This window comes from Scardinius erythrophthalmus (genome assembly GCF_964197995.2).
Source record: "Scardinius erythrophthalmus genome assembly, chromosome: 14".
NCBI lineage: Eukaryota > Metazoa > Chordata > Actinopteri > Cypriniformes > Leuciscidae > Scardinius > Scardinius erythrophthalmus.
In genome coordinates, this window is record NC_138234.1 from 21,818,965 (window position 1) to 21,845,430 (window position 26,466).

The 26,466-nt window shown below is 33.3% G+C and overlaps 1 protein-coding gene across 1 annotated transcript; it reads left to right on the forward strand.

Annotated features, from left to right (window-relative positions):
• Positions 1 to 2,459: 2,459 nt before the first annotated feature.
• LOC308702023 (uncharacterized protein) lies at positions 2,460 to 8,796 on the forward strand. The gene is made up of 2 exons (XM_081384587.1): positions 2,460 to 2,582; positions 2,832 to 8,796. Exon 2 carries the CDS (start codon positions 2,976 to 2,978, stop codon positions 8,661 to 8,663), a length of 5,688 nt encoding a protein of 1,895 aa, XP_081240713.1. The 5' UTR covers positions 2,460 to 2,582; positions 2,832 to 2,975; the 3' UTR covers positions 8,664 to 8,796.
• The last annotated feature ends 17,670 nt before the right edge of the window (positions 8,797 to 26,466 follow it).

Sequence of the window (26,466 nt, forward strand, 5' to 3'; positions counted from 1 at the left end):
TAAAGGTATAATAGCACAATGTATTATTACACTGTAATGAAGGTATTATAAGACAATGTATTATTACACTGTGATAAATGTATAATAGCACAATGTATTTCATTGTCATAAATGTATAATAACACAATGTATTATTACACTGTAATAAAGGTATTATAAGACAATGTATTATTACACTGTAATAAATGTATAATAAGACAATGTATCATTACACTGTAATAAAGGTATAATCCCACAATGTGTTATTACACTGTAATAAAGGTATAATTTCACAATGAATTATTATATTTTAATAAAAGTAGAATTTCAAAATGTATTACATTGTAATAAATCTATGATAACATAATGTATTATTACACTGTAATAAAGGCATAATAACACAGTGTATTATTACACTGTAATAAAGGTATAATAGCACAGTGTATTATTACACTGTAATGAAGGTATAATACCACAATGTATCATTACACTGTAATAAAGGTATAATAACACAGTGTAAGTAGTATTAACATATACCATGTGTCACTTTTGGGTTGATTTATGACCCCCTTTTATTGATTTATGACACTAGTGATTGACAGGGAATCCATGTGTCAAAAAACAGGGTCTCTGATTTACAGTACCAATCTGGCTGGTCATTTGTTGAATCCTGGGTATCTGGCTCCTTCCAGTCTGTTGGGGGGTAAACTGTTGCTGATTGTATTTTCCTTTGATTGTTGGGGGTGAAATTCACCCAAGCAAGTATTACGCAATGTTGACACCCTGAGTGTCAAAATCTTTGCTGTTTGATCAATAGGGTAGCCTATATGTTAATTGAGTCAAAGTATTTGAGTCAAGACATCTCATATCAAGAATATCATTACACCTACACCACACTGGTTATATTCATTAAAATAATATGCCTGGCAATATTTTAAGAACAACTATATTTGTGTGTGTGTGTGTGTGTGTGTGTGTGTGTGTGTGTGTGTGTGTGTGTGTGTGTGTGTGTGTGTGTGTGTGTGTGTGTGTGTGTGTGTGTGTGTGTGTGAGAGAGAGAGCACCTCAGTAGGATTAGTAGTACCTGAACTATAGGTTTAGGTTAATGCCTAAGACAAAGAATCAGACACGTTCATCAAGCCAAAGAGTCCTAATTACCCACACACCCCATACTATATTCTTCTCAATAAGAAAAGGTGTTGTTGTTGTTTTTTCTAGAACATCTGTATCTATTTCCTGACGCCAATAGGATCAGTGTTAAAAAGACAAATAATCAAAACATTTATCTAACTCACAGTGAAGGTGTTTGCGAGTGGGACTGGCGGGGGAAGAGTGCATCCTAAATGGGTTTGTTAATGGTTTTACGACAGTTGCTTAGGCCAGATGTTTAAAGAATGACACTTCATCAAAAGCTTTCTGGTGATTCTCTGGGCTCGCACACAAAAACATCTTTTTAGTGTATATAAATTTGGTTGTTACTTTTGTTATTTTAGTATTTTTTTTACAGAAAATGTTTTAGTTTTTAACCCAATCCATAGTGTGTGTGTGTGTGTGTGTGTGTGTGTGTGTGTGTGTGTGTGTGTGTGTGTGTGTGTGTGTGTGTGTGTGTGTGTGTGTGTGTGTGTGTGAAATCTAATCTTAGGGTAAATCTTTGTGAGGCCAGAACACAAAACTTTGTGTTGAGTGATCCAGACAAAGCTTCAAGCTAGAAAATATCATGGAAGTCACTAGCACTTCAATACCCAGAACAAATTAAAGAGATGAGCTTAGGATGTTTTGACTATTACCATCTTCTTTGACCCCCCAAAAACGGGTAATATCAAGGTTCTATGGTTCTATTAAAGCGACATAATATATAGTTAGATATTTGTGTGTGTGTGTGTGTGTGTGTGTGTGTGTGTGTGTGTGTGTGTGTGTGTGTGTGTGAATAGTAGTGCTAAACTCTTTGTGTGTATTTTTACATGCCAACATATTTTGTCAGGGGTATGTCACACCGCTGTGATGGAAAGTTTCACACTCATGAATAACTTACAAACATAATCTTTATACAGGAGTTACTGTATGTGTGTCCAAAACACCTGTAAAATTCAAAAGAACAAATCAGTAAGAAAAGAGGACTCAGCATACATTGAAAAGTAAAATCCACAAAATCCATTCGTGAGCAATTGTGAAAGTTTGTAAATTTTGTTTTGTAAGTGATGTTTTTATCACTCCACTAGTGCTAGTCACTTTATTCAGACGCACTATTGTGTTTGTTGGACTCTACTTTGAGAACTGTCAACATTCAGTGTTTATAGGAATAAATGCAAATTAAGAATTTGAGTGATAGTCTTTCTGCTTGAGAGTGTTTGACTAAATTGATATTTCTTTTAGTGCAACTTTACTGCTATCTATGATTTCGGATTACACAAAGTGTAGGGTGCTGCCCCTTTAAGGACGTTGAATCTGGGGGCTCATGTGATCGCCTAGGAAGTGGCGCAAAAAAAAAAAAAAAAAAAAAAAAAACACTGAACTGAACCGAATGTGAAAGTCCTGTTGTTGCTCATATGCAGACTTTATAATGTTCTAGATAACCCCTTAATCTACACTATATTCCCAGCGTGGTGAGTAACTTTATTATTGTTATAAGTGTATTAAAATCATTGTAGATCGCTATTTGCGATTAGCGCCTAAACGCCTAATGTTAGTTTGATTAGGCTAATAGCTATACCACACATGATATTTACGTTGTAAGGAATATCTTTGATTTATATATACTTTAATGTTTTTCATCTAATCTGATGTTGTTGTAGAAACTTATTTGGAGAAGTGAAAGCATTATTGGATACTAAATGTGAATTTTGTATTTACAGTTTGACCGCACACACACATGTGTACATTGTGAGTTCTATACAAGTGGAATAAAGAAAAGAAAACCCACAAAAACCAAGTTAATGTTATCATTTTATGGGTAACATTAAAGTCAAACACGAAGAGTTAAGAAGATTAATGACAACATGGACCAACAAGATTCAGAAACAAGTGTGACTCCTGATCAACAACAAAAATGTCTCAAGCGTCAACGTGGAAGTGCAAAAGCTGCAGTGACACGCTTGATGACACAGATTACAACTTCTATGAACTGTAACCAGCCAAAAGAAGTGGAGATGAAACTTGCTGCTTTGGATGAGGCTGTTATGCGGTTTAATGAGATTCACGACATGTACCATAAAACATTAGAAGATGATGACGACCTTGATGCTTCTAAGGGCTATTTAACATCGGTCCTGCGTGATGTTCAAGACTTGCAGCACACAGTCTTGAGCTGGTTTGAGGACTTCAAGCCATCAATGGAGGATCCAAACATAGAATCCTCAGATGGACTTGACTTCCAAGAGGAAGAGCCAAGGTTTGATGAAGCTGTTAAATCTCCAATGTCTTCTGTAGACCAGCTGTCTACCCAGCTTCAAGGGCTACAAAATCTAAGACAGAAAGAAAAGGAAGAGTTCTCCATGTTCATTGCTCGACAGGAAGAACGCCTACGTGCAGAGTTTAAATTACAACTTCAGCATGCAGAATTGGAAATGGATGGACTGAAAAGCTTACTGAAACTCAAAGATGCCGAGATGGAGGAAAATCGTCGAAAGGCTGAGTTAACAACAATAAATAAAGATTTTTCCACTCCTGTCTCAGGTAACCTATCCCATAACTTTCGTTCCTCACTTTCAGCAGTGAACGAGAATTCTCTATGCCAACTACTAGACCTGTCAAGGCAACAATATCAGTCACACATCGATTCCATGCATCTACCACCAGTTGACATCATCAAGTTCGATGGAGAACCTTTAAAGTACTGGCAGTTCATGAGATTGTTCTCCTCTGTGATTGATAAAGAGACCGTGCCAGATCAAGAGAAACTCACTCGACTGCATCAGTACACTGTCGGCCAAGCTAGAGATGCTATCTCACATTGTTTGTACAACCCCAACTCTAGCCTGGGCTATGCTGAAGCCATGGCTATTCTGAAGAGACGTTTTGGCAATCCATACGCAATATTACAAGCATGGGTTGACAAGGTGCTTAATCACAAAGATATTAAAGACAACAAGCAGTTGCAAAGCTTTGCGGACATTCTGTGCAGCTGCCGAGACACTTTAAAGGCAATGAAGTGTGAGGAAGAGCTGAATGGTGGACGCACTTTGCTACAAATTGTGGAAAAGCTACCTGAAGACATAAAGAAAAGATGGCTCACAATAAACTATGAGATCATCAAGTCTGGTCGCTTGCCAAAGTTAGATGACATAGTCAGTCTTGTTCAATCAGAAGCTGATAAGAGAGCAGATCCTATCTTTGGGAATCTCCTTAGCTCTGCCAGTCGAAATTCTCCAGCAACTTCTAAACCAAGTACTAAGTCAACTTTCAATAAGAAAAAGCAGACATTTGCAACAGTGTCAGTTACTAATGAATGCACTACATCATCCACACCAAAACCAACATCAAGATTTAAGTGTCCAAAGTGCACTGACGGACACTTTCTGAACCAGTGTCAAGCCTTTAGAGCTCTGTCTGTTCAAGAGCGTTTGGCCTTTGTTCAACAAAAGCAACTCTGTCTGAACTGTTTCATGAAAGGTCATCGCAGCGCAGTCTGTACTCGCACTTGGGTATGCAAGGTGCCTGGATGTGGGAAAAAACACAACAGTTGGCTGCACTCCGCCATTGTAGCTTCTAACAACGATGACAACGGCCAATCTACTAATCAAGCTACTGGAGGTGAGCCAACTGCTGACCCGCCTCAAGCCATTCAAGCACATGCCACTAGAAAGTGCATTGAAGCCAGTCGAAAGAAGATTGCACTTCCCATCGTGCCAGTAGTGGTTTCAGACAGACACAACAGATTCTCTATGAATGTCTTTGCTTTGCTTGACAGTGGCTCTAATGGGACTTTTGCTTCTTTGAAGTTAGTTCACGCTCTTAAACTGGAGTCACGCAAAATGAACATTAAACTGAACACCATGGAGACCAAAAATCTCAATGTAGTCACCTTAGCGGTGGACCTACGAGTTGAAGATGCTCAACAAAGGAACTCTTACCTGATGAAAGGAGTGCTCTGTCGGGATCACCTGAACATAAGCCTAGACAACTTTGTCACACAGCATGAGGTGTTCCAGTGGCCGCACCTGAAGGAAATTGCTGATGAAATCAGTTTACCTGACGTTGATCTAGCTGATGAGGTTCACCTGCTGATAGGTCTAGACCAACCAGACATACTTGCTCCTCGTGAAACACGTTGCGGTGAGTCAGGCGAACCCTATGCGATTCTAACTGGCCTGGGGTGGACACTTCATGGGCCAGTAGCTGATGGTTCAACATCTGTTTCTGCCAATTTCATTCAAGCTGACCACTCTCTACAACAAGCTGTTGAAAGATTTTGGAAACTGGATGATCCAGTTCACGTGAACAATGACTCACTGTCAGTAGTCGATGAGCAAGTTGTTGATCTATGGAACAAGCAAGCAGTCAAAGAGGAAGGTCATTATACTCTACCAATCCCTTTCAAAGAACATCCACCACGACTGCCAAATAACTACGGAATAGCCAAGCATCGATTAGACCTTCTAGGAAAGAGGTTAAAGAAGGACCCGGGTTTGCATCACAAGTATACAGAAGGTATCAGAGACTCTTTGCTCAAAGGATATGCAGAAGAAGTCATTGACATTAACAGAGACGATGGTTGTGTGTGGTACCTGCCACATCATCCGGTGCTACATCCGCGCAAGCCGGAGAAGGTTCGTATTGTCTACGATTGTGCAGCACGGTACCAAGGTACTTCGTTGAATGATCATATTTACCAAGGCCCAGACCTTACCAATAAGCTACTAGGAGTTCTTCTCAAGTTTAGGCAAGAACCTGTTGCTCTGAATGCGGACATCGAGAGCATGTTTTATCAAGTCCGAGTGCCATCTGATGAAAGAGATGTGCTTCGCTTCCTGTGGTGGGAGGACAACGACCCAGACAAACCACCTAAGCATTACCGTATGATGGTTCACCTTTTTGGAGGTGTCTGGAGTCCTAGTGCTGCCAATTTTGCCTTGCAACGAGTGGCTGAAGACAACCGTGGAAGCTTCTCTAATGACACCGTGGAAACCTTGAAAAGAAATTTCTACGTCGACGACTGTCTCAAGTCGGTACCAACAGTGGAGGTCGCCATTAAACTTGCTTCCGAACTCCGTGAGCTACTCACCTGTGGAGGCTTTAGATTAACCAAATGGTTAAGCAATTCTAAGGAAGTGATGAAATCAATACCAGCTGAGGATTGGGCAAAGTCATTACATGAGGTCAACCTTGACCAGGAGGATTTGCCATTTGAACGAACATTGGGTGTCCTTTGGGATGTTGAAAGAGATTGCTTCACATTCGATGTCAAAGCTGTGGACAAACCTGCAACAAAGAGAGGAGTATTGAGCACTACCAGTTCCATCTATGATCCTTTAGGATTTGCAAGTCCATTCGTGCTCAAAGCAAAGGCAATCTTTCAAGAGTTGTGCCGCATGAAAGTCGACTGGGATGAGGAGGTACCGGTAGACTTAGCAGCACAGTGGCATAGATGGCTAAATGACTTGCCTCTGTTGTCTGCGCTGAAAATTCCAAGATGTCTTAGACCAACATCCGCTAGTTGCTTGTTAGCGACCCAGCTCCATCACTTTTCCGATGCTTCGGAACTGGCTTACGGCGCTGTTTCATACATCAGGATTGGTGACACCTGCAGGCTGGTGATGTCAAAGTCCAGACTTGCACCAATCAAGCCAATTAGCATACCGCGTCTGGAGCTACTTGCAGCTGTAGTTGCTACGGAGCTGGACCAGCTTATCAAGCGTCACTTGGAGATTTCAATCGAAAAGACTTTCTTTTGGTCAGATAGTACCATCGTACTTCAGTACATCAACAACAAGCATTGTCGTTTCCAGACATTCGTGGCAAACCGTATTTCAAAAATCCATGAGCGTTCAGAACCATGCCAGTGGAGACACATTGACTCTGCTTCTAACCCTGCGGATGATGTCTCTCGAGGAATGACTATGGGAGAGATTTTGTCAAGTGAACGATGGGTATCTGGTCCCCACTTTCTTCAACTTGAGGAGGAACATTGGCCTGCTCAACCTATCATAAATGATTTGCCAGACGAAGCGGAAATTAAAAGAGCCAAAGATGTCTATGCAGCTAGCATAAAACCAAACCAAGTGATGAAAAATGCAGTGGACATACTACTGGAACGATACTCCAGTTGGCATCGATTGAAAAGGGCTACTGCTATCCTGTTGCGTGTCAAGGCTTTGTTACGCAAGAAAACAAGTGTGCATCTATCCGACCCTCTTACTGTAAGTGAGCTCCAACAAGCAGAATCAGCCATTCTCAATTACATACAAACTGCATCCTTTGGATCTTCTCAAGCAAAACCCAGTTCTCTTCTCAAGCTTAAACCCTTTGAGGATGAAAACAGCCAACTCCTTCGTGTGGGAGGCAGACTAACAAATGCCCCAATTCCCTTTGAGGCAAAACATCAAGTGATCCTACCTAACAATCATCACGTCACCCATTTGATTATCAGTCACTATCATCTTCGCCTGGGTCATGCAGGTCCAGAGCGAGTACTTGCAGAAATTCGTCAACGTTTCTGGATTCTAAAGGGACGGACAGTCATTAACCGAACTCTGAAGTCATGTCTACAGTGTCGCAAGTTAAGAGCTAAGCCACAAACTCAGCAAATGGCAGACTTACCTGATTCTAGAGTGACTCCAGGTGAGCCTCCATTCACTCGTGTGGGCACAGACTACTTCGGGCCATTCTTGGTTAAGAAGGCACGCAGTGAGCTCAAGAGGTACGGATGTTTGTTTACATGTCTCACTACGAGAGCAATCCACTTGGAAGTTGCGCACACCCTCGATACTGACTCGTTTATCAACGCCTTACAGCGATTTATCTCCAGGAGAGGCCCACCCACGGAAATACGATCGGATAACGGGACTAATTTCGTCGGTGGATTACGAGAGTTGCGGAAAGCCATCAGTGAGTGGAATCAACAAAGGATTTCAGATTACTTGCTACAGCACAATGTAAAGTGGATCTTCAATCCACCTGCCGCCTCCCACATGGGTGGTGTTTGGGAGAGGCAAATTCGTACCGTTCGTTCCATTCTAAACACTGTCCTGTCGCAGCAGGCACCAGATGACGAAGGTTTAGCAACACTGTTTTGCTGCGTTGAGTCTATTGTCAATGGTAGACCAATCACTAAACTATCAGACGACCCATCAGATCCTCTACCACTCACACCAAATCATCTGTTGTTGCTTCGTTCAGGCCCAACTCTACCTCCGGGAGCCTTCATAAAACAAGACCTTTACCGGCGCAGATGGCGCCAGGTGCAGTATCTGGCAGATGTCTTCTGGTGCAGATGGCTCAAGGAATACTTGCCTGCACTGCAACAACGGCAAAAATGGCTGCAACCAAAGAAAAATCTTCAAGTAGGAGATCTTGTGCTTATTCTGCATGAGAACACACCACGCAATCACTGGCCTTTAGGTCTGCTTACTCAAGTCTATCCAGGTGCAGACGGACTTGTGCGTACTGTGGAAGTGAAAACACAGGCAGGTGTCTTCATCCGTCCTGCGGACAAGATCTGCCTCCTGGAAGCCAGTCTTCTCGGTTGAATTAGTTTAATTGTCACATCACCCTTACTGTGTTTGAATGACCTGTTTGGGTCATTGGGGGCCGGGATGTAGGGTGCTGCCCCTTTAAGGACGTTGAATCTGGGGGCTCATGTGATCGCCTAGGAAGTGGCGCAAAAAAAAAAAAAAAAAAAAAAACACTGAACTGAACCGAATGTGAAAGTCCTGTTGTTGCTCATATGCAGACTTTATAATGTTCTAGATAACCCCTTAATCTACACTATATTCCCAGCGTGGTGAGTAACTTTATTATTGTTATAAGTGTATTAAAATCATTGTAGATCGCTATTTGCGATTAGCGCCTAAACGCCTAATGTTAGTTTGATTAGGCTAATAGCTATACCACACATGATATTTACGTTGTAAGGAATATCTTTGATTTATATATACTTTAATGTTTTTCATCTAATCTGATGTTGTTGTAGAAACTTATTTGGAGAAGTGAAAGCATTATTGGATACTAAATGTGAATTTTGTATTTACAGTTTGACCGCACACACACATGTGTACATTGTGAGTTCTATACAAGTGGAATAAAGAAAAGAAAACCCACAAAAACCAAGTTAATGTTATCATTTTATGGGTAACACAAAGCATCAACACGAAAAGTAAGTTATGCTGTTTTACACTTAATCTGTTACAACTGAATCACATCTGACTATTGCACTGAGAGCTGCACATTCATTTAAGATTGGGGCTGGCAAACTCCGCAGATAAAATAAAAAATGACCTTTGTAGAAATTCACCATGTAAATTCAAGACCCCAAATCACTAAGAAAATAAGTTACGCCATACAAATATCATTTATGATACATACAGAATGTAGAAAACTCAAATGATGAGCAATTTGTAAGTTTGTTACACGTTTGTAAGTATGGTTTTGCAAATGAGTTTTTATTACACCTCTAGATTAGTCATCTTGTTGAGATGACACTGTTCACATTTCTTTGTTTGTTGGTCTGTGTTCAGTTTTAGGTGAAGACAAAACGATGTAAGTTCATGCTATTCCACACATGGAAAAACGTGTGTGATGAACGCAGACCTTTCATTTAAGAGGCTTTTTAAATATATGACTGAACTTTCTCTTTTTGACAAACCAGTATTTCATATTATATTATATTATATTAAGTTGTTTAACATCCGCAGAATAGTTTATTTCAACAAACCGCTTAACATTAAAGATTATAGTTTTTCAATTGTTATCACCATCTTCTTTGACTCAAATAAAGTTACTATATGTGCTAAAAAATCTTTGTATTTTTTTTTTTTTTTTTTGCTCTTCTGTCAGATTTGTTAGAGGAACTATGCCACACTGTTGTAATGCAAACACATTAAGAACTATAACGTTACATGTCCTTGTAAAGACTATGGATAAAATTCAAACATAATTGTTATACAGGAATTAACTTATTTTCTTAGTGATTTGGGGTCTTGAATTTACATGGTGAATTTCTACAAAGGTCATTTTTTATTTTATCTGCGGAGTTTGCCAGCCCCAATCTTAAATGAATGTGCAGCTCTCATAAAGGTATAATTTCGCAATGAATTATTATATTTTAATAAAAGTATTATTTCACAATGTATTATTACACTGTAATAAAGGTATAATAACACAATGTATTATTACACTGTAATAAAGGTATAATAACACAATGTATTATTACACTGTAATAAAGGTATAATAGCACAGTGTATTATTACACTGTAATAAAGGGATAATAACACAATGTATTATTACACTGTAATGAAGGTATAATTTCACAATGAATTATTATATTTTAATAAAAGTATTATTTCACAATGTATTATTACACTGTAATAAAGGTATAATAACACAGTGTATTATTACACTGTAATGAAGGTATAATAAGACAATGTAATATTACACTGTGATAAATGTATAATAGCACAATGTATTTCATTGTAATAAATGTATAATTACACAATGTATTATTACATTATAATAAAGGTATAATTTCACAATGTATTATTACACTGTAATAAAGGTATAATAACACAATGTATTATTACACTGTAATAAATGTATAATAAGACAATGTATTATTACACTGTAATAAAGGTATAATTACACAATGTATTATTACATTGTAATAAAGGTATAATTTCACAAAGAATTATTATATTTTAATACAAGTATTATTTCACAATGTATTATTACACTGTAATAAAGGTATAATAACACAATGTATTATTACACTGTAATAAAGGTATAATAAGACAATGTATTATTACACTGTAATAAAGGTATAATTACACAATGTATTATTATACTGTAATAAAGGTATAATTTCACAATGTATTATTACACTGTAATAAAGGTATAATACCACAATATGTTATTACACTGTAATAAAGGTATAATTTCACAATGTAATATTACACTGTAATAAATGTATAATAACACAATGTATCATTACACTGTAATAAAGGTATAATTACACAATGTATTATTACACTGTGATAAATGTATAATTTCACAATGTATTATTACACTGTAATAAAGGTATAATTACACAAAGAATTATATTTTAATAAAAGTATAATTTCACAATGTATTATTATATTTTAATAAAAGTATTATTTCACAATGTATTATTACACTGTAATAAATGTATAATAACAAAATGTATTATTACACTGTAATAAATGTATAATAGCACAATGTATTATTACACTGTAATAAAGGTATAATTTCACAAAGAATTATATTTTAATAAAAGTATAATTTCACAATGTATTATTACACTGTAATAAAGGTATAATAGCACAGTGTATTATTACACTGTAATAGAGGTATAATTTCACAATGAATTATTATATTTTAATAAAAGTATTATTTCACAATGTATTATTACACTGTAATGAATGTATAATAGCACAATGTATTATTACACTGTAATAAAGGTATAATTTCACAATGTATTATTACATTGTAATAAAGGTATAATTTCACAATGTATTATTACATTGCAATAAAGGTATAATTTCACAATGTATTTTTATACTGTAATAAAGGTATAATAAAACAATGTATTATTAAATTGTAATAAATGTATAATAACACAATATATTATTACACTGTAATAAAGGTATAATAAGACAATGTATCATTACACTGTAATAAAGGTATAATAGCACATTATATTATTACACTGTAATAAAAGTATAATTTCACAATGTATTATGGCACTGTAAAAAGTAGAATCACACAATGTATTATGGGACTGTAATAAATGTATAATAAGAATGTATTATTACACTGTAATAAAGGTATAATCCCACAATGTGTTATTACACTGTAATAAATGTATAATAAGACAATGTATCATTACACTGTAATAAAGGTAAAATAACAGTGTATTATTACACTGTAATAAAGGTATAATCCCACAATGTGTTATTACACTGTAATAAAGGTATAATTTCACAATGAATTATTATATTTTAATAAAAGTAGAATTTCAAAATGTATTACATTGTAATAAATCTATGATAACATAATGTATTATTACACTGTAATAAAGGTATAATAACACAGTGTATTATTACACTGTAATAAAGGTATAATAGCACAGTGTATTATTACACTGTAATGAAGGTATATTACCACAATATATCATTACACTGTAATAAAGGCATAATAACACAGTGTATTATTACACTGTAATAATAGCACAGTGTATTATTACACTGTAATGAAGGTATAATACCACAATGTATCATTACACTGTAATAAATGTATAATAGCACAATGTATTATTACACTGTAATAAAGGTATAATTTCACAATGTATTATTACATTGCAATAAAGGTATAATTTCACAATGTATTTTTATACTGTAATAAAGGTATAATAACACAATGTATTATTACACTGTAATAAAGGAATAATAACAGAGTGTATTATTACACTGTAATAAAGGTATAATAAGACAATGTATCATTACACTGTAATAAAGGTATAATAGCACAGTATATTATTACACTGTAATAAAAGTATAATTTCACAATGTATTATGGGACTGTAATAAATGTATAATAAGAATGTATTATTACACTGTAATAAATGTATAATAAGACAATGTATTATTACACTGTAATAAAGGTATAATCCCACAATGTGTTATTACACTGTAATAAAGGTATAATTTCACAATTAATTATTATATTTTAATAAAAGTAGAATTTCAAAATGTATTACATTGTAATAAATCTATGATAACATAATGTATTATTACACTGTAATAAATGTATAATAACACAGTGTATTATTACACTGTAATAAAGGTATAATAAGACAATGTATTTCATTGTAATAAATGTATAATTACACAATGTATTATTACATTATAATAAAGGTATAATTTCACAATGTATTATTACACTGTAATAAAGGTATAATAACACAATGTATTATTACATTGTAATAAATGTATAATAAGACAATGTATTATTACACTGTAATAAAAGTATAATTACACAATGTATTATTACACTGTAATAAAGGTATAATTTCACAATGTATTATTACACTGTAATAAAGGTATAATTACACAATGTATTATTACATTGTAATAAAGGTATAATTTCACAAAGAATTATTACATTGTAATAAATGTATAATACCGCAATGTATTATTATTACACTGTAATAAAGGTATAATTTCACAATGAATTATTATATTTTAATACAAGTATTATTTCACAATGTATTATTACATTGTAATAAATGTATAATAACACAATGTATTATTACACTGTAATAAAGGTATAATAAGACAATGTATTATTACACTATAATAAAGGTATAATAAGACAATGTATTATTACACTGTAATAAAGGTATAATAAGACAATGTATTATTACACTATAATAAAGGTATAATAAGACAATGTATTATTACACTGTAATAAAGGTATAATAACACAATGTATTATTACACTGTAATAAAGGTATAATAAGACAATGTATTATTACACTATAATAAAGGTATAATAAGACAATGTATTATTACACTGTAATAAAGGTATAATAAGACAATGTATTATTACACTATAATAAAGGTATAATAAGACAATGTATTATTACACTGTAATAAAGGTATAATAACACAATGTATTATTACACTGTAATAAAGGTATAATAAGACAATGTATTATTACACTATAATAAAGGTATAATAAGACAATGTATTATTACACTGTAATAAAGGTATAATTACACAATGTATTATTACACTGTAATAAAGGTATAATAAGACAATGTATTATTACACTATAATAAAGGTATAATAAGACAATGTATTATTACATTGTAATAAATGTATAATAACACAATGTATTATTACACTGTAATAAAGGTATAATTACACAATGTATTATTATACTGTAATAAAGGTATACTACACAATGTATTAGTACATTGTAATAAAGGTATAATCCCACAATGTGTTATTACACTGATATAAAGGTATTATAAGACAATGTATTATTACACTGTAATAAAGGTATAATACCACAATATGTTATTACACTGTAATAAAGGTATAATTTCACAATGTATTATTACACTGTAATAAAGGTATAATTTCACAATGTATTATGGGTCTGTAATAAATGTATAATTTCACAATGAATTATTATATTTTAATAAAAGTAGAATTTCAAAATGTATTACATTGTAATAAAGATATTATAAGACAATGTATCATTACACTGTAATAAAGGTATAATTACACAATGTATTATTACACTGTGATAAATGTATAATAGCACAATGTATTATTACATTGTAATAAAGGTATAATTTCACAAAGAATTATATTTTAATAAAAGTATAATTTCACAATGTATTACATTGTCATAAAGGTATAATTTCACAATGTATTATTATATTTTAATAAAAGTATTATTTCACAAAGTATCATTACACTGTAATAAAAGTATAATTACACAATGTATTATTATACTGTAATAAATGTATAATTTCACAATGTATTATTACATTGTAATAAAGGTATAATTTCACAAAGAATTATATTTTAATAAAAGTATAATTTCACAATGTATTATTACACTGTAATAAAGGTATAATTACACAAAGAATTATATTTTAATAAAAGTATAATTTCACAATGTATTATTACACTGTAATAGAGGTATAATTTCACAATGAATTATTATATTTTAATAAAAGTATTATTTCACAATGTATTATTACACTGTAATAAATGTATAATAACAAAATGTATTATTACACTGTAATAAAGGCATAATTTCACAATGTATTATGGCACTGTAATAACTGTATAATAAGAATGTATTATTACACTGCAATAAATGTATAATAAGACAATGTATTATTATACTGTAATAAAGGTATAATTTCACAATGTATTATTATACTGTAATAAATGTATAATTTCACAATGTATTATTACATTGTAATAAAGGTATAATTTCACAATGTATTATTACATTGTAATAAATGTATAATTTCACAATGTATTTTTATACTGTAATAAAGGTATAATAACACAATGTATTATTACACTGTAATAAAGGTATAATGCCACAATGTGTTATTACACTGTAATGAAGGTATAATAGCACAGTATATTATTACACTGTAATAAAAGTATAATTTCACAATGTATTATGGCACTGTAAAAAGTAGAATCACACAATGTATTATGGGACTGTAATAAATGTATAATAAGAATGTATTATTACACTGTAATAAAGGTATTATAAGACAATGTATTATTACACTGTAATAAAGGTATAATTACACAATGTATTATTACACTGTGATAAATGTATAGCACAATGTATTATTATACTGTAATAAAGGTATAATTTCACAATGTATTATTATACTGTAATAAATGTATAATTTCACAATGTATTATTACATTGTAATAAAGGTATAATTTCACAATGTATTATTACATTGTAATAAAGGTATAATTTCACAATGTATTATTACACTGTAATAAATGTATAATAACACAATGTATTATTACACTGTAATAAAGGTATAATAGCACAGTGTATTATTACACTGTAATAAATGTATAATAAGACAATGTATTATTACACTGTAATAAAAGTATAATTACACAATGTATTATTATACTGTAATAAAGGTATACTACACAATGTATTATTATACTCTAATAAATGTATAATTTCACAATGTATTATTACACTGTAATAAAGGAATAATAGCACAGTGTATTATTACACTGTAATAGAGGTATAATTTCACAATGAATTATTATATTTTAAGGCGAGACACTACAGGTGAATAGGGTAAAATTTTTAACTAGCAGATATCACCATGAAACTTTCCTAGTTGATTGCCTACATTAAGATGATAAAAAAATGTATTACAAGTTTTCTGTAATTTAATGTTTAAATATGCAAATTAGGCCATTTCTAATTAAATATGCGCTATTTTGCATATATTTAAAAAAAATGAAATCTGAGTATTGGATAAAGCCAGGTTAAGAATTATTTTTTCATTGTGTTCACATATTAGATGGGAAAATAATTACAGAGGGATTTATGCATATCTACTTCTGTTATCCTGTAAATCAGAATATACTGTCAATAGCCTTAAAAAAATGATTTTTGCCATGTTTTTTGGAATAAAATGTTATATAAATCAGGCTAGGAATAATATATTTACAAATCCCTCTGTAAATGTCTTCATAATATAACTATGTACAAGACTGGAAAGTTTTGTGTATATAGGTTCTACTGAAGTGGAGATTTCTATGGAAGCTTGTTTCCGCCACAAAATAAAAAAAAATAAAAGATAATTGCGACTTTTTATCTCACAATTGCGAGTTTACATCTCGCAATTCTGAATTTATTTCTCAGAATTGCGAGATATAAAGTCACAATTGCGTGTTATAAAGTCAGAATTCTGACTTTTTTTCTCGCAATTGCGACTTTATATCTCAGAATTCTGACTTTATATCTCAGAATTCTGACTTTATATCACGCAATTGGGAGATATAAAGTCAGAATTGCATGATATAAAGTCGCAATTGCGTGTTATAAAGTCAGAATTGTGAGATATAAACTATTCTGAGGTAAAAAAAAAAAAAAAAAATCCGTCTTTTTTTCCCCTTAGAATTGGACTTTATATCTCACAATTCTGAGAAAAGATGTCAGAATTGCGAGATATAAACTCGCAATTATGTGTTATAAAGTCAGAATTGCGTGATGTAAAGTCAGAATTCTGAGATATAAAGTCAGAATTGCGTGATATAAAGTCGCAATTGCGAGAAAAAAAGTCAGAATTCTGACTTTATAAGACGCAACTGCGACTTTATATCTGGCAATTCTGACTTTATATCTCAGAATTCTGACTTTATATCACGCAATTCTGACTTTATATCACGCAATTCTGACTTTATATCTCAGAATTCTGACTTTATTTCACGCAATTCTGACTTTATATCTCGCAATTCTGAGAAATAAAGTCAGAATTGCGAGATGTAAACTCGCAATTGTGAGATAAAAAGTCGCAATTATCTTTTTTTTATTTTATTTTGTGGCGGAAACAAGCTTCCATAGATTTCGGACTTGGAGTATGAGAGAAAAGTCATTTTGAGAAAACGGGCTTTAAAGATTTATCATCAGCCAATGAGATTGCGCATTCAGCCCTTTTACTTTTGCGATTGGTTGCTGATAAAAAGGAAATGACCATATTTGGATCCGACAGCATTGTACACAGGCCCGGTTCTAGAACCAAATCACTGAGGGTGCTTCTGAATATAGTGAGGGTGCTGCTTACATAATCGTAGGAAATAACTCAGTCATCAGTCTGAAACATAGTATCTCAAAATTGGGGATGTTGTATACAACAATACTACTGTAATTGCTGTTATGTTAAACAGTATACGATCTGGCAGTAATTTATAGAATAGCATGTAAACAAGCAACAATCTTCACTTTGCAAAACATTAAAACATTCCACACATACCCTACCTACACTATGGTGATACCCTGGTTGTAATCGGCTTCTACTTCAATTGATCACTCCTAGAATGTAGAGGTGGGCAGATCGATCTGAAGTATCGATACTATCGATACTGACGTGGTATCGAAAAGGATCGATGCTCACATAAAAATATCGATCCAAATGTGTGTTTTTTTACCAGTAATTTTTATTAATTTGTCACGCAATTCAGTGCGTAAAATAAGCTTCTAAGTGAAAAAATAAGCGAATGTTAGCAGATAATTGTGTAGGACAGAACTTTTTCTCCTAGTCATCTGGATACAAGACGAAACCAATCAATCACAGAGAGCGTTCGATGCCGGTGCTTCGCTGAGCTCACAGGACCAGTGCGTTTGGGAAACGAAGCCTTGCTTACAGAGAAACAATCGGGAGTTATTTCGCAGTAAACAAACCGTCAGTAAGATTTTTTAATGAAATTAATATTTTATTCAACAAGGATAGATGCATTAAATTGATCAAAAGTGACAGTCAAGGGTTTTTCACTGTTAAAAAAATCTACTTCATATAAATGCTGTTCTTTCAACTTTGTTCATCAAATAATGTTGCAGAAAATGTATCATGGTTTCCACAAAAATATGAAACTGTTTTCAACATTAATAATAATAAGAAATGTTTCCTGACCAACAAATCAGCATATTGATTATAAATGAAATATAAAATGAAATATCATCATGACTGGAGTAATGATGCTGAAAATTCAGCTTTGATCACATGAATAAATTACAGTTTACTATGACATAGAAAACAGATTGCCTATGTTAAATTGTAATATTACAGTTTTTACTGTATTTTTGATAAAATAAATAGGCCTACAGAAGAGAATTAAAAATCTTACAGACCCCAAACTTTTGAACAGTAGGCTAGTGTACAATAGTACTTTTACTATAATTAGGGTAGTTTTGTAAAAGTCACTGACTAATTACAGGCGAGTTGAGAGCACAAATCACAAAATATTTAGTAGTTATGAAAAAGTATTCAGATTTAGCATATTAATGATGCATTCACCTCATAAATCATGACACACTGCTCTAGCACAGGAAAGTGCATACAAGTTCAAGTGCATGCTTTTAAAATGAAAAAGTATTGGTATCGGTATCGATATCGGTGATACTGGCCCTGTATTTACTTGGTATCGGATCGATACCGAAATTTGCAGTATCGCCCACCTCTACTAGAATGGCCAAAAGCCACTGCCTTACACACGTCTCTCTCCATGACGGTGAGAGACACATTTTTACATAACAAGGCAGAAAATGTACCAAGAACATCCAACCTAACTTGAACATAAACACACGAAACTTTACTAACACAAACCCCAACCATATTGCTGTAATAACGCATAAATCAACTCCCAACAAACAATTACCCATAATGCACTAGCGCTGACTGCCGGGTCTGTACAATATGACAACCATGACAACACATCAACACCCAATCAGTCATTCATTGTTAGCGTTATGCATAAACATATTGATAAAGCACTGCTGCAGTAACGTTAATTGCTGCTATATTCTTTATGACAACTCCAATAACAACGACAAGCAGTTCAAAACAATTGACAGCAAAATACCAAGAAGCTGCGCTAGCTTAACGTTACACAACACACATAACGTTACACAAAATACTTATTGAGCATGCTACAATTATTAATTACAGGTTGTAATTCGGAGGAGGAGGAAGAAGCTAATCCAAATATATTCAGTACTGTAACCTTCCTTCAAACGGCTTGCTTAAGCCATTTTCTTATGTCCATGATGATTAAAAATGGACACTTATTTTTACGTTACCTAAAGCCCCGTCTCAGAAAGTCAGCTAACAAAATTTCTGAGCGGGAAGCACGCACGCAAGCAAAGTGGGCAATTAAAGAGACAGCTTCACCTTTTGCGTATCGTGATCACGAAAGGACAACTACAATGCATTAAACATGAAAGCATAACGAAATAATTTATTTAATATATATATATATATATATATATGTTTAATTTTATTAATTTATTTATTTTGTGTAGGCTATCCTATTATAGGCAAGAGTGTGAAATCCGTCTGTGTTTTATTTTCGGCAAAATCTCGTTTAGGCTATGTGTGCTATTAATAATTTTTCATCTGAGGGTGCTTTCACTTTTATTTGAGGGTGCTTAGCACCCTCAAGCACCCCCGTAGAACCGGGCCTGATTGTACAGTGAAGAGAGAGCTTTCCAGCCGTGCCTGTGATGACAGAGAGCAGACAGAGATCGCGGATCGGCGGGAGGATTTCCAACGACAACTTTTGTTGAATTTACGCGAAATCTACAGACGCAAACAGACAAAGTATAATAAAATAAAGACCTAAATGTGTATTTCGGACTTTTTTTCACCACACTCTGAAAGAAGACATGTTATTGAAGACAAATATCCAAAAATCTCAAAATTGACCAGTAAAAAAAAAACAATGTTTTTGCCTGCCGTGTCTCGCCTTAATAAAAGTATTATTTCACAATGTATTATTACACTGTAATAAAGGTATAATACCACAATGTGTTATTACACTGTAATAAAGTTATAATAGCACAGTGTATTATTACACTGTAATAGAGGTATAATTTCACAATGAATTATTATATTTTAATAAAAGTATTATTTCTCAATGTATTATTACATTGTAATAAATGTATAATAACACAATGTATTATACTGTAATAAAGGTATAATACCACAATATGTTATTACACTGTAATAAAAGTAAAATAGCACAGTGTATTATTACACTGTAAGGGCCTGCTCACATATCGCGTCTTTTGTGCGCGCAAGTTCGTTATTTCAAATGTAGCTGCACGGTATGCGCGCTCATAATGGAAGCGACGCGGTCGCGGTGCGACGCGCTCGTTTTTTCCAAGCGCGTCCGCGCCGCATCGAGATAAAAACATCTCAACTTTTCAGAATGCCGCAAGCGCACCGCAGGTCACGTGACAAGAACCAAGCTTAGCCACGACAGACGCCTCCGGAGCGCAGCCACCCGAGCGCTTTGGAAAAAGGAGAACGCGGCGCGCCTAGCGTTTTCGACGCGTTTTTATGCGCGATATGTGAGCGCCGCCTAAAAAGGTAGAATTACACAATGTATTATGGGACTGTAATACATGTATAATAAAAATGTATTATTACACTGTAATAAAGGTATAATAAGACAATGTATTATTACACTGTAATAAAGGTACAATTACACAATGTATTATTATACTGTAATAAAGGTATACTACACAATGTATTATTACATTGTAATAAATGTATAATAACACAATGTATTATTACACTGTAATAAAGGTATTATAAGACAATGTATTATGGCACTGTAATGAAGGTATAATTACACAGCGTATTATTACACTGTGATAAATGTATAATAGCACAATGTATTATTACATTGTAATAAATGTATAATTACACAATGTATTATTACAGTGTAATAAAGGTATAATTTCACAACGTATTATTATACTGTAATAAAGGTATAATAACACAATGTATTATTACATTGTAATAAATGTATAATAACACAATGCATTATTACATTGTAACAAATGTATAATAACACAATGTATTATTATACTGTAATAAAGGTATAATACCACAATGTGTTATTACACTGTAATAAAGGTATAAAAGCACAGTGTATTATTACATTGTAATAAAGGTATAATTTCACAATGTATTATTACATTGTAATAAAGGTATAATAACACAATGTATTATAACACTGTGATAAATGTATAATAGCACAATGTATTTCATTGTCATAAAGGTATAATAGCACAATGTATTATTACATTGTAATAAAGGTATAATAACACAGTTTATTGTTACACTGTAATAAAGGTATAATTTCACAATGTATTATAGCACTGTAAAAAGGTAGAATTACACAATGTATTATGGGACTGTAATGTATAATAAGAATGTATTATTACACTGTAATAAAAGTATAATACCACAATGTGTTATTACAGTGTAATAAAGGTATAATAGCACAGTGTATTATTACACTGTAATGAAGGTATAATTACACAATGTATTATTACACTGTGATAAATGTATAATAGCACAATGTATTTCATTGTCATAAAGGTATAATAGCACAATGTTATTACATTGTAATAAAGGTATAATACCACAATGTGTTATTACACTGTAATAAAGGTATAATACCACAATGTATTATTACACTGTAATAAAGGTATAATAGCACAGTATATTATTACACTGTAATAAAGGTATAATTTCACAATGAATTATTATATTTTAATAAAAGTAGAATTTCAAAATGTATTACATTGTAATAAATCTATGATAACACAATGTATTATTACACTGTAATAAAGATATTATAAGACAATGTATCATTACACTGTAATAAAGGTGTAATACCACAATGTGTTATTACACTGTAATAAAAGTATAATTACACAATGTATTATTACATTGTAATAAAGGTATAATTTCACAATGTATTATTACACTGTAATAAAGGTATAATAACACAATGTATTATTACACTGTAATAAAGGTATAATTTCACAATGTATTATGGCACTGTAATAAAGGTATAATTACACAATGCATTATGGGACTGTAATGTATAATAAGAATGTATTATTACACTGTAATAAAGGTATTATAAGACAATGTATTATTACACTGTAATAAAGGTATAATAGCACAGTGTATTATTACACTGTAATGAAGGTATAATTACACAATGTATTATTACACTGTGATAAATGTATAATAGCACAATGTATTTCATTGTCATAAAGGTATAATAGCACAATGTTATTACATTGTAATAAAGGTATAATTACAAAATGTATTATTACATTGTAATAAATGTATAATAACACAATGTATTATTACACTGTAATAAAGGTATAATACCACAATGTATTATTACACTGTAATAAAGGTATAATAGCACAGTATATTATTACACTGTAATAAAGGTATAATTACACAATGTATTATTACACTGTGATAAATGTATAATAGCACAATGTATTATTACACTGTAATAAAGGTATAATACTACAATGTGTTATTACACTGTAATAAAGGTATAATAGCACAGTGTGTTATTACATTGTAATAAAGGTATAATTTCACAATGTATTAGTAAATTGTAATAAATGTATAATTACAAAATGTATTATTACATTGTAATAAATGTATAATAACACAATGTATTATTACACTGTAATAAAGGTATTATAAGACAATGTATTATTACACTGTAATAAATGTATAATTACACAATGTATTATTACATTGTAATAAATGTATAATAACACAATGTATTATTAATAAAGGTATTATAAGACAATGTATTATTACACTGTAATAAAGGTATAATAACACAGTGTATCATTACACTGTAATAAAGGTATAATACCACAATGTGTTATTACACTGTAATAGAGGTATAATTTCACATTGAATTATTATATTTTAATAAAAGTATAATTTCACAATGTTTTATTACATTGTAATAAATGTATAATAACACAATGTATTATTATTACACTGTAATAAAGGTATAATTACACAATGTATTATATTGTAATAAAGGTATAATACTACAATGTGTTATTACACTGTCATAAAGGTATAATTTCACAATGTATTATGGGACTGTAATAAATGTATAATAAGAATGTATTATTACACTGTAATAAAGGTATAATAACACAATGTATTATTACACTGTAATAAAGGTATAATAACACAGTTTATTATTACACTGTAATAAAGGTATAATAACACAGTTTATTATTACACTGTAATAAAGGTATAATAAGACAATGTATCATTACACTGTAATAAAGGTATAATAGCAGAGTGTATTACACTGTAATAAAGGTATAATAGCACAGTGTATCATTACACTGTAATAAAGGTATAATTTCACAATGTATTATATTGACATAAAGGTATAATAGCACAATGTATTATGGGACTGTAATAAATGTATAATAAGAATGTATTATTACACTGTAATAAAGGTATAATAACACAATGTATTATTACACTGTAATAAAGGTATAATAGCACAATGTATTATTACATTGTAAAAAATGTAATTGGAGAGATGGCCGCGTGAGCGTTTTGGCGTGTTGATGCTTTCAAATTTTTGAATAAATTTTTGCTAAACCCGTGATTTATCGGTTAAAACTGACCCTTATTGGGATTATAAAGTTTACACCTTCGTTCTGTGGCGTGAAGTGACTAATTTTGGACAAAATTATGGGGGATCAAGACAAACAAGGGCGAACCTCCAGAAACAGCAGCAAAAATGATATTGAGTGTTGCAGCAGTGCTGCGGTGATGAAAGAACTGAAAGCAATTAACGCAAGACTGGACCGCATACAGATTGACATGGAAAAGCAAGTAAATTCTAGAGTTGATAAGTTGTGTGAATCGATGGAGAAGATGATGTCTGAAAGTCAGAACGTTGCGTTGAAAGAGATAGAGAAGGCCACAAAAGACATGAAGACAAATCTTGACATTGAGGTGGGAATTCTGTGTGCACGAATGGAAAATATCGAGCAGAAAATGTCTAAGAAAGAGGTTAAGAAGAAGAGTTTTGATCCAGATTTTTCGCTGATCATTCAGAGGGAGAGGATTTAATGGCTAAAGTGAAAGACCTGCTGCACATTGGCCTTAGATGTGACACTGTGCTCTGCCCCGCTGCAGTGGAGCGGATGCAGGCGCGCGGAGACCTACCGGGGCTTGTTAAAGTGGAGCTGAGCTCGGTTCAGGAGAAAGTGGCCGTGTTGCGCAGAAAATCGGAGCTGAAAGATAATGACAGCTTCAAGGACGTATATGTGTCTTCAGCGAAATCACATGCCGAACGGATGATGGACTTTAACTTTAGAACTTTGATCCATGAAACTGCAGTCGGGAGGGACTTTTACTTGGCAGCTAATGGACGCATGGTGAAGCGGACGCAGTCATCCCGGCGTGCGACGAGAGAGCCGGCAGCTGAGGGCGGTCATGCTTGAGAAGGGCTTGTCCAGCCCGTCAGGTTTGTAAATGAACAGTTTTTGCTAGTCCATTGGAATGTTAATGGGTGGACATTGTCAAACTGTGAACTCAGGAGACTGTTACTTAAATCTTTAGACCCTGACTTCATTTCCCTTAAAGGGGGGGTGAAATGCTCATTTTCACTCAATCTCCTGTTAATCTTGAGTACCTATAGAGTAATATTGCATCCTTCATATCTCCAAAAAGTCTTTTGTTTTATTATATTTTTAATTGAAAGATTGGCTGTACCGAGTCTTTCCGGAAAAAAACGAGCGGCTGGGGGCGGGCCGTGTGGGCGAAGCTAAAGCTGTGCTAACGCGCCGAGCTAACAACACACAGAGACATTTGTTCAACAGTTTTACTCACCGTTCCAACGCACGACCGCGAACCTTTATCATTGTGACTGCTCGATCCTTAAGCATTAGACGATCTGGGCTTTGTTTATAAAACAATCATCGTCGAAATGCAGGGAACAACAGTCTTGCACAACTCCGTTTATGCTCAGGAAAACAAACTCCATCCACTGGTGCCTTAACGCCGGGTTCTTTGGGAATCTGTGCAGGGTTGTCTTGCCCTGGCAACCAAAAACACACTTCTTTGGTGACAATGACTTCCCAAAAGCCGGGCAGGGCGCTTTGATGGCGAACTGCTTTCACTCTCTTGCTCTGTTTTACGAGTGCGCGCGCGCCCGCGATCTTACCGGAGAAGTGCCCTTAGGACCCATATAAGGAAATTCCGCCCTCTCTTACGTCAGACAGAGCCATACTCGAAAAAAAACTTTCCGAAACTTGTGACAAACCGGAAGGACAATTTTTGGAACAAAAATACTCCTTCAAACGTACAACTTAACTTTTGAAACTTTGACCATGTTTAGCATGGGAATCCAACTCTTTAATAGTGTAAAAAACTCAGTATGCATGAAACAGTAATTCACCCCCCCTTTAATGAAACTCACTTATGCAATGATACACTGGATTTTGATGGGTTTACTTGGTTTGGACATAATCGTATTGCCCATAAGAGGGCTGTTAAAGCCTCGGGTGGAGTTGGATTCTTGGTTAAAAATTCTGTGTTGGAGCAGTATTCAGTTAGCATTGTTGATAAAACATTTGATGGAATATTTTGTTTACGCTTTGAGCATAGAGAATCGCAATATTCTCTTATTTTAACTTCATGTTACCTGTCCCCAGAATCATCTGTCTGGGGCAGGAATGCAGATCTCTACTTCAGCCATTTATTGGCATTGCTATATACTGTTACCGACCAGGTGGATTCAATTTATATATGTGGTGATGTTAACAGCCGAACCGGGGCGCTTAAGGACTATGTGGAAGGAGATGACCTTGCTCCTCGAATAGTTTTGGACACGAATGTAAATAAGCATGGTCATACCTTTATGGAATTTTTGAAGGACTCTAAATGTTGTATACTTAATGGGAGGTTAAATCCTGAAAATGACAACTTTACTTCTATTTCTGTAAGGGGCAAAGCTGTTGTTGATTATATAGTGACACCTCATGTTGATTTGAAAACATGTCTTGGATTTAATGTTTATTCTCCTTCTGAGCTTATTGACAGGGTTGGTCCAGAAAGTTTTAATTTGATTGGTGATCATAGCAGACTCCCTGACCATTCAGTTCTTTGTTTACGTTTTCAAGCGGGGAGTTAATATTCAGAATAAT